The sequence below is a fragment of the Nanorana parkeri genome, unplaced genomic scaffold, assembly GCF_000935625.1.
Source record: "Nanorana parkeri isolate BGI_ZX_2015 unplaced genomic scaffold, ASM93562v1 scaffold6, whole genome shotgun sequence".
Lineage (NCBI taxonomy): Eukaryota > Metazoa > Chordata > Amphibia > Anura > Dicroglossidae > Nanorana > Nanorana parkeri.
This window is the reverse complement of record NW_017306274.1, coordinates 4,996,561-5,006,848: the sequence shown is the minus strand read 5'-3', so window position 1 is coordinate 5,006,848 and position 10,288 is coordinate 4,996,561. Positions and strand designations below refer to the sequence as shown.

Genomic DNA, 10,288 nt, shown 5'->3' with positions numbered 1-10,288 from the left:
AATCACAATCCTGGCTGGCTGCTAGACCAGTCCCTTCAGCCTGTCTCCACCTCCGCTCCACCGCTCTAGGGTCCATTTGAGATGGCACGCCCTATACATTGTAGGACACAGAGGGACATTTCATCGCTGGAGCCGAGGAGGAGACTGGCTGAAGGCACTGGTCTAGCAGCCAGCCCGGATTGGGTGAGTGGAACTGTTTGAGCTCCCAAGAGAAAATTACTTAACCCTTGCAGTGCAGGAGTAGCCCCACTTCAGGGGTTAGGAGGGTAGTTATTATCCCGGTGTTCTTCGTGTACCTGAACTCCAAAAATTAAGACTGGAACCTCTTCTCAAAGCACTTGTTGTGTCTGCTCAGTGGCACTGTGAGTTGTCGTGGAAGAGGAGATGAATACACTGCTTTTGGGTGAAGGGGTGGCCACGTGTGCCATACTGCTTCAATCGGTGGTGTGACATGCTCTAGGCCAGTACTTGTGATCTGTAGACACCAGGAATCTGTATATAGTTGTATGTTGGAATCGTGCTAATAAAAGATGGAATCTAGGCTTCCTCCACCTCTCCTACTGCGTTATGATCATTCCCCCCCCCACCAGTCTTCAGGGGGGAAGCTCTGACATGAGGAGGCAAAGCCCTGCCTCTGCCATGACAGCCACCGCCACACAGTTTGGCAAACTTATGGAGAAAAGTTTAGCCACAGGGAGCTTGCAAGCTTTATTGGTGAATAGTCCCTTGTCTCCTGCTTTCCTTTTCTTGGGCAGAGCTTCCACAGTGCAGGTCTACTATCACCTCTGATTGCTGATCTTACCAGGTTTGGAGTGAGATTTGGTGATGTCACTACTGTGCTGCTCGCTGTTCTCCTGGCTGGAGGGGAAGCTGTACCTGAGGACCTGCTGTGCAAGGATCTCCCTGCTTCAATTTCTTTCATTCTGGGGATCTGTTTCTTCTACTTTTGCTGCTTCTTGATCATTACCCCAACGTCTTTAGGGGTGGGAGGTGGAGTTCACATGATTGCTGCAAATGGCTGTCATAGGGATCACATGATCAAGAGCCAGTGGGATGGACTCCTGATCATGGGAGTGCTTTTATAGCCAATCGGCGCGATCAAAGGAAGCCCACCTCTGATCCAGAACCCCTTGAAGGTGTGACAGGGGCCGGCACTAAGGGGTTAAGTCATCCCTCTGTTGTGGGATTTTCTTTGGCACATAACAGATCATAAAAATTCCCCAAATGCACTCATTGTTTTTTCCACTCCAGTCCTCCTGTGTGACATCACCGTCGTCCATCTGTCTGTGCTGGGGATGTTATCGGTGCCCCGCTGTGAGGGGCCACAGGTCATATCCTGGAATTTATAGGGACATGGTTTGTCTCTTCCTTTTTCTTGCAGCATAATAAATTTTTAGTTTTTTTTTTTCTATTTCCATTATATTGTAATTTTTACTTTTATTTTCACCTTCTGGTAATGAGTGGTGGTGAGTGCTTTCCACCGGCAGAAACGGGTAGCATCAGTTTTGGGTATTCGTATACGGAAATATTTGACTGAACATTTGTTTCTCGGAAATGGCCTTTGAACAAGATAATGGACCAAATGGCAAAACACTCGGGGTGCCAGGTAACCTGGGAGGGGTGTCCTTCTCTGTGACCAAAAACCGGGCTGTACAAGTGACCCCGCGTTACATGTCCTTTCCATGACCAAAGACCCTGCTGTACAAGTGACCCCGTTACATGTCTTCTCCATGACCAAAAACCCGGCTGTATGTGACCCCATTACATGTCTTGTTCGTGACCAAAGACCTGGCTGTACAAGTGACCCCGTTACATATCTTCATGACAAAAAACCCGGCTGTATGTGACCCCATTACATGTCTTCTCCGTGACCAAAGACATGGCTGTAGAAGTGACCCCATTACATGTCCTCTCCGTGACCAAAGACCCGGCTGTACGTGACCCCGTAACAGTTCTTTTCTGTGACCAAAGACCCGGCTGTATGTGACCCCGTTACAGTTCTTTTCTGTGACCAAAACCCCTTACTTCCTGTGCTCTCCATCATTCTCACCTCTGCCCAGTTTTGCTAAGAACTGCAGAACACCCACCGCAACCCTCCAGCTGTGGATGAAACTACAAATCCCACAATGCATCTGTCTCTAGGAGTCGTGGCTGTGCGACTCTTGCAATGCCTCATGGGATTTGTAGTTCCACCACAGCTGGAGGGCCGGAGTCTGCCCACCCTTGCTTTAAAGTAATCATTCACTTCTATAATGTGACTCGGAGTGTCTTGTAGAAACGATTGTGGATGCAAATATTTTCTATTTTAGTCTCCTGAAACATTTGCTTAGCCTCCTGTGACATTTACATAAACCTGTTTTTGCAGGAAACGCCTTTTGCGGAGCAGAAATGTGGATCAGGAACACACGTGGTCTGTTGCTGCGTTTTACCTATATGTCTGATTCTGCATGTCCAATCTCCCCCCCCCCTTAAATCCCCCCCGGGACTAGACATGTCAGCATTAGCGGAAACTTATTTAAATGTATTGCCGCGTGCCGCAGACAGGATCGTACTTGTGACAGGCCGACCCTGGAACCAAAACATTCCACTATGATTGCTGCTATAAACTGTACACGGCTCAGGCCCCCTGTGAGGTCTTATGAGACTCATTTCCTTTATTTTTATTTCGGTGACACGTCTGTGTTTTGAATGTTGGAACTGACACGTCTGCTTTTGCCTTTTCAGGCTTCCGATGCCCTATATGTTCCAAGGCCGTGGCCTCTGACGAAATGGAGATGCACTTTATTATGTGTCTAAGTAAACCTCGGCTGTCCTATAATGGTACGTACCTACCTATTCATTAAAGTCTAAGGCCTTGTTCACACCGAATGCGTGTGCGTTCCAGAGCGGTAGCTGCTGGAACGCACCGCGATCGCTGTATATCTTCCCCCCGCATTTTGGGGCGTGGCGGTACATTGTATTAAATGTATTCAATGTGCATGTTCAATGTATGCGCGGGGAAGATTCAAAGCGATCGCGGTGCGTTCCAGCAGCTAACCGCTCTGGAACGCACATGCTTTCGGTGTGAACAAGCCCTGAAGGTTTTTAAGCTTTTTTTTTTTTTTTTTTAAATGCTGATTGAATCACTTACAATGGAAGCGGCTTCTTGATGTTTAAAAGTTTTGTTTCCTGCGGAATCATTGGCGATGTTTTCTGTTACACCAGGGACAGGCAACCTCAGCTGTGCCGCAGCCTACACATCCCATCGTGCCTCTGCCCCTGGGAGTCCATGTATGTGGTTTTTAGTCTTTGCAAGGCCTCATGGGACTTGTGGTTCCAAAACCGCTGGGGTGCTGAGATTGTCTACCCCTGTGCTTTCATCCTAAGTTTGGGTAGAACATAAAACATGGTCTGCAAAGTAAACTTGGCCTTTAAAGGAGAACTGTGGGGTCAGGGCTTTTCCCCGTAGTTCTCCTTAGGGTAACGGGAGGACACAAACTAGCGTCCTCCCGTCACCCTAAGCTCAGTATAGTGAGACGTCGCAGCCGGAACGGATCCTGACAATGCTGTCTGGATCCACCCAGCTGCGTGAGTGACAGCTGGCTCTCCCTATCTAGAGGCAGAGCCAGCTGTACCGGCCCCCGTCCGTTCCGCCAGTCAGCGCTGGACGATCGTACAGGGGAGGGGGATCCCTGCAGGGAGCCGTGAGTTACGGTCAGGGTTCTCTACAGGGATAGATCGAGAAGTGAGCGAGCGACGGTATGTGTTCTCTCACTTCTCGATCTATTGAGCCGACCTGTGACAGTCTCATTGTCACAGGTCGGTTAGAACTATGAGGTGAGTGATTTTCACTCGCCTCATAGTTCTCCTTTATTTTATTATCTGGGGACAGAGTCCCTATAAAGGATCAGTCTGAGAAAATGTCACATTCCACCCGTAACTCAATTACTGTCTCCTGCTGCTTGCTCCAATGTTAGCAAAGCATGCTGGAACTTGTAGTCATTCACACCTCCAGGCATTTTTTTTGACTCCCATCTAGTTTGTAGAAAGGGGGTCTTGGTAACCCCCCCTTCCCCCTCGGCATGGTACTTGGCCTGCATGTACATCAGTGATTCTGGTTTTGTCTGCGTGACGACCACAAATAGATCAGCTGTCACTGGCATTGCATCTGTCTCGGGGAGTCGGACTGACCCAGTAACCCATCCACAGTCAGGCCCTGCCTCATCGGACAGGAATGCTCACTTGTAGATGTGCTGTCAGGCGGGTGGTTAGAGGTTTTGTAGATGCTTTTTTATTATGCTCTGCATTAAATACTAATAAAAGTTATTGGACATGTGACCTATTGCATACAGGTGAAACTCGAATAATTAGAATATCGTGCAAAGTTCATTTATTTCACTAATGCAACTTATGCGGTGAAACTAATATGTGAGATACTCATTACATGCAAAGCAAGATAGTCCAAGCCGTGATTTGTCATAATTGTGATGATTATGGCTTACAGCTCATGAAAACCCCAAGAACCCCAAATCCACAACCTCAAAAAAGTAGATTATTACATGCAATCAATAAAACAAGGATTGTACATAGAACAATATCGGACCTCTGAAAAGTACAAGCATGCATATGTACTCAGTACTTGGTTTGGGCCCCTTTTGCAGCACTTAGTGCAATAACTTTTGCACTATATTCTAATTATTCGAGTTTCACCTGTATGTTGGTTTTGCATTTCCTCAACTTCCTGTTTAGAGATTTAATATCAAGCTGAACTTGCACAAGTAAATGAGCCTGAGCGGTGATCCTACCATCCACTTGTAGTTGAGGTTTCAATTGGAGAGAGACGGTCTAAAAGGAAGCAGCTTCTGCTCAGTATTTGCTTATTTCGCAGTTCAGCTTTAAATGTTTATATGAATATTTCGCAGTTCAGCTTTAAATGTTTATATGAATTTCTGGCAGATAAATGGACTTGGTGTACTATCAGCATTTTGTAGACATGGTCATCGTTCATCTATTTCAGACATGTACAAAATGTTTTGTTTTTTATTTTGCTCAGGAAGCATGCTAGCAGTGTTATCATCAAATATGTGATTTCAATGTTTGTTTTTTCTTTTCTTTTTTTCTGTGTTTTTTGTTGGATGAAAATATTGTATAATAAAAAAAAAAATATTGGTTTGTTTTTGTTTTTTTTGTTTGGTTTTTTTAAGTGATTTAATTTCCATGTCTTTACTTAAATACAAAGTACCTGGCTGTATGTTGCATGGTGCAATAACAAAACAGATTGCTTATTAGGACACTTTTGACTTGTGCCCCCCCCCTGTGGCCCCCCCCCCCCCCTCTCTCTCTCTGCAGACGACGTGCTGACGAGGGACGCAGGCGAGTGTGTCATCTGCCTGGAGGACCTCTCACAAGGGGACACGATAGCCAGACTGCCCTGTCTGTGCATTTACCACAAAAGGTAACGAATCCGGTCTGTCGGTGCTGATCCAAGCGTGTCTTCCGATTGCAGCTCCGGTTTTGGAGTGTGCATGCATCTACATTGGTTCCAATAAACGTGGAACTCCAGCCAGGGGTGTGACTTCTCTAGAGTCTCCCCCATTCTTTGGAACTTTTTACCCCAACCTGTCTATCTCACGCTCTGACTGCCTTTAGGCAATCCCATAAGACTCATCTCTTCAGGGAAGCCTATCCCACCTCAACCTGACCACTCAACCATCACGTGTTCAAACAATTCATCCGCCCACACAGCTACCTCCTCATGTATCACTGGCCCCTCCCTTAGATTGTAAGCCCTCAGTGGCAGGGCCCTCCTTACCATCTTGTCTTGAATTGTAATTGTAATGTCTTCCTTAAATTGTAAAGCGCCGCACAAACTGCTGGTGCTATATAAATCCTGTATAATAATAACTGCAGATCAAGAGGGCCCCCTAGCAAAAATGTGATGCGGGAGCCCCCCCTGAAGACCTCTGAGCTGCGTCTGGGAGCCTTTCATAATGGGCACAGCAGGTCTACAGACCGGGGATCTTGGCACAGGAATGGCAGGTACCCTTCTTAATAGGCACAGCAGGTGTACAGACCCAGGAACTCAGCACAGGGATGGTGGGAGCTCCTCATAATGGGCACAGCAGGTGTGCAGACTCAGGAACTCAGCACAGGGATGGTGGGAGCTCCTCATAATGGGCACAGCGGGTGTACAGACCCGGGAACTCAGCACCGGGATGGTGGGAGCTTCTCGTAATGGGTACAGCAGGTGTACAGACCCGGGAGCTCAGCACCGGGATGGTGGGAGCTTCTCGTAATGGGTACAGCAGGTGTACAGACCCGGGAGCTCAGCACAGGGATGGTGGGAGCTTCTCATAATGGGCACAGCGGGTGTACAGACCCAGAAACTCAGCACAGAGATGGTGGGAGCTTCTCGTAATGGGCACAGCAAGTGTACAGAGATGGTGGGAGCCCCTCATAATAGGCACAGCAGGTGTACATACCCAGAAACTAAGCACAGGGATGGTGGGAGCTTCTCGAATAGGCACAGCAGGTGTACAGACCCGGGAACTCAGCACAGGGATAGTGGGAGCTCCTCATAAGGGATACAACAGATGTACAGACCCGGGAACTCGGCATTGGAATGGTGGGAACTCCTTATAATGTGTACAGACCCAGGAACTCTGCACAGGGATGGTGGGAGCTCCTCATGGGGACATAGACCTGGCAACTCAGCTCAAAAATCTCACTAATAGATACTCATGGTAGACTCATCCCGCATCTTCCAAATACTGTAATGTCTCTTAAGGAAGTCAGGAAGTCCATTCAGATTTTGGAGTCCGGTATAATCCACTGTAGCCTTATTCTGTCGGCTTTTCATATTGGTGCATCCTTTAGTCGCATAGTTGTGTACTGTGCAACCTCCCTCTCGGGGTGTTTGGACAAGCCTTGTGCTCTTTGGGCTGTGCTTGAACCAGGGCCTTCTCTGCACCCAGTTTTTTTCATACATGGGATTCCAGTGTATTAAAGCTTCCACAGTAAGCAAAAGGTCTGTTTTTTTTTTTTTCTTCTTTCCCAAGCCCCAATCAAAAATGGCTTTAAAAAGCCATTTGTTAGCAGCACGGTTAACCCCAACCACCCCACCCCCAGAGCATTCTGGCAGGATTTGGAGCTCCCAGCTCTGTTAGGAGGCATGGTGCATCCTGTTCGGTATTTATTTTGGGCGAATGGTTTGTATGCAGATGGCTTATTAAAGCTTTTTATGTTGGAGGCAGACTTTGCTCTGCAAGGTCCACTTTAAGGAAATGGGAAGAAGAGGAAAGCTGTGAGGTTTGTCTGGTTGTATTTGACGGCCTTTAGGAAATAATATATAGTGAGAGATAATATTTGGATATGCCGTCCTTCAGGTGGGTGAAGGGGATAAACGAACGCGTGTTCTCATTAGTTCCTATCTTTATCTCATTCGTTTCCTCTGGCATTTGGCTGCCATTAGTCAGTGGCGCTCTCACCGTTGTGCCGGGTGCATCGTCTGTGTCTAGTTGTCCTGGTTACTTGGCGTGCATCCCGGCTCGGTTCGCCCGGTCGTTACTGTAGTAACCTGACTGCTGGAAGCCATCTCCTGTCAGGGCCCAGCCTGGGGGTAATTACTGACAAGTAATCCGCCTCGCTGGGCAGCTCGTTAACTCCTCCTGTGCTGAGCCACTTCCGTCTGACTGCTTCATGTAAAAGTTCTTTTAAAGAGAATTTGTCACCAGACCGTTCACTTCAACAAACATCTTCTTATAAGATGATATGTGCATTGATGTATTATATTGCATGTTTATCCATAAAAGACCCCCTTGTAGACCTCTGAAGGCCCTGAGACTGCTGCTGGGAGCTGCCATCTTGGATGTGATGTCAGCAGACTCCGAGCGGTCAATCATATGACACTGGATAGGCAACTTTATTACTCCAGATGTGGTGAAAGTGCAAATCCCACTATGCCTGTGAGGTCATGACCGTGGCAGTCAGTCTTGCAATGCCTTATGGGACTTGTGGTAACCACAGCTTGAGTGATGAGGTTACCTACCCCTGCTCTGCTCTACAACAGGAGGAAAACTACTGCCATCCAGCTGTGGTAAAACTACAAATTCAATCAAGCATTTGCCTCTAGGAGTCATGCCCAGGGGCGTGCCTTTAATGCAATGGTAGCCAAACTCTGGCACTCCAGCTGTGGTGGAACTACAAATCCCATGAGGCATTGCAAGATTCTCACAGCCGCAGGCATGACATCCGGAGAGAGATGCATCATGGGATTTGTGGTTTCACCACAGCTGGAGGGCCGGAGTTTGGCTACCCCTGCCTTAATGAGTTAGCCTTAGGTTGTCTCAGCGGAGTGGCATGGCTGCTCTGCAACACAATGTTTGGCCGGAAAGGGGGCGGAAGGCACACTGCTGTGCATCCCAGTTTGCTAAGAACGGGGCTGGGAGCTGCAGAGCCATACCCATCTCAGCAACCTGGGACACCCTGGCCGGCGTCCAGCTCCTGGCAACCAGTGATGTCACAGGGCAGAACGGTACGCCAGTTAGAGCATAGGCTGCTTAGAGCCAGGCCGGGAGATGCAGAGCCTACAGAGGGTGGGTCACGCTCCCCTCTGCAGCACAGTCTCCTCTACCCACTTCTGCTCTGACACCATCACTACACCACCCCCGACACTTAAATCCAAATTGTATTCCGGGGGGGAATACTGTGAATTTTCATGGGGTCACCTCATCTCTCCTGTATCTGTAAGATCCTGCAGGTGTGCCTCTGGTCTAATGCCTCTGTTCTCTCTTCTAGCTGTATAGATTCCTGGTTTGAGGTGAACAGGTGTTGTCCGGAGCATCCTTCTGATTGACTGGCGGCCACTCTTTCTGGCTTTATTGTAAGGTGAGTACGTTGCCCCCTCCCTGCACTGCACAAGCCATTGTAACTGGGCCAAAGTTAACTTTGCCATAAGGGCTGGTGTAAGAGCTCGTAGGCTTCCACCGGCTACAGAACCTCCGTAAAATAGCAGCCTTTACTGCAACCTGTACTGAGGGTAGGGGCGCACAGATACCGGTTTTTCGAGTACTGATATATTTATTTTTTTCCAGTACTTGCCGGTGCCTTGTGCCCCGATTATCAGGAAGTTGGGGCGGCGGATCATGACCTGTCGCCCAGCTTCCTGATTGCCTGTGAAGCCGGTGTTCTAGCGAAAGATTTAAGTGAACCCATCATTTCTCATTTTTTTTTATAGTTTTTCTGATTTGTTGCTCCTGTGACTAGCAATGCCATTTGTCCAAGGCTCTGATTCTGGTTTTTGTTTTGCAGAGTACTGGGTCTCGCCGGTTTTAGGATCACAGAGTTCGCACTCCGCGTCCTCTCCGGGGTGTCTAAACTGCTTCACACACACACACGTCCCCTCTTTCATGCGTTCCTCCCGTAATCCGGACACGGAGCTCCAGGGAATCGCAAAAAGCCAAACTGAAGCCTCTTCCCATCATCTTTTAAGTCCTGCCCAGGAGCTAACATCGAGGGGGGGAAGAAGCCAACATGGGCACATCTTTGCGCAGGCCCGATATTGTCCACCCCAAGGTGGACAACGCCAAGAGGTCTCAACGTCTTTTACGAGGGATTGGGCCCGTGCGGTATGAGGACCGCCCACATTTAGCCTTTGCACTGCTATCGGACGCAGCGGAATGCATTGTGTAATGTGACGCCATGACCAACACTTGTACTTTTTATCTCCTTGGCAATTTGCACTGAACGTTTTTTGAGTTTCTAAGGGCGCGGAGACCCTGCACACGCGCAGTTTCCGTTGCAATGGCCTGGGGTCGGAGGACTGCGCGCACCTTGATGTGTGCTTGTGGATAGACTTTTATCGGCGAACTGTAAGCGGTGTTTCTTCTAAACCAGGGTCCTTTCCCAGTGCTTCCCAGAGGTCTGTAGGAGGCAGGCACTGACCTGTTATTGTGGTTGGGTGGGGGGAAGGGAGCCTGACTTGAAACCATCTCGTCTCCAGCCGAAATGAGATTTTTTTGCACATAACTTAGTTGCGGAGCTGAGGAGGGTCAGGCGAAAGCGTATTTTAAAGTAAAGAGGATAAGGATACAGGGTTGGGGGGGGTAAGAGTGTTTTACTTAGACGGGCTCGTAATTTGCCAACATCCCGGTCCTTTTCCTGTATATTATAGATAGGATAAATAAATTATTTCTGCTGGATAGTGTCGGACACATTTCGAGGGATCTGTCAGTGTTTACAATCTGTTCCCGCCCTCCTAGTTCTTTCTTGATCCCTTTGGTCTCTCCCTCCTCGAGGTGACCACTTTAGT

The 10,288-nt window shown here is 48.3% G+C and overlaps 1 protein-coding gene across 1 annotated transcript in view; it reads left to right on the top strand.

The window, feature by feature from the left end:
* Positions 1–9,775, top strand: part of ZNRF1 (zinc and ring finger 1) — a 31,828-nt gene extending 22,053 nt beyond the window's left edge. Inside the window, exons 2-5 of the mRNA XM_018553071.1 lie at positions 2,725–2,820; positions 5,329–5,434; positions 8,776–8,865; positions 9,289–9,775. Coding sequence (XP_018408573.1) covers positions 2,725–2,820; positions 5,329–5,434; positions 8,776–8,833 — 260 coding nt within the window. The 3' untranslated portion in view covers positions 8,834–8,865; positions 9,289–9,775. The remainder of the gene's footprint in view (positions 1–2,724; positions 2,821–5,328; positions 5,435–8,775; positions 8,866–9,288) is intronic.
* The last annotated feature ends 513 nt before the right edge of the window (positions 9,776–10,288 follow it).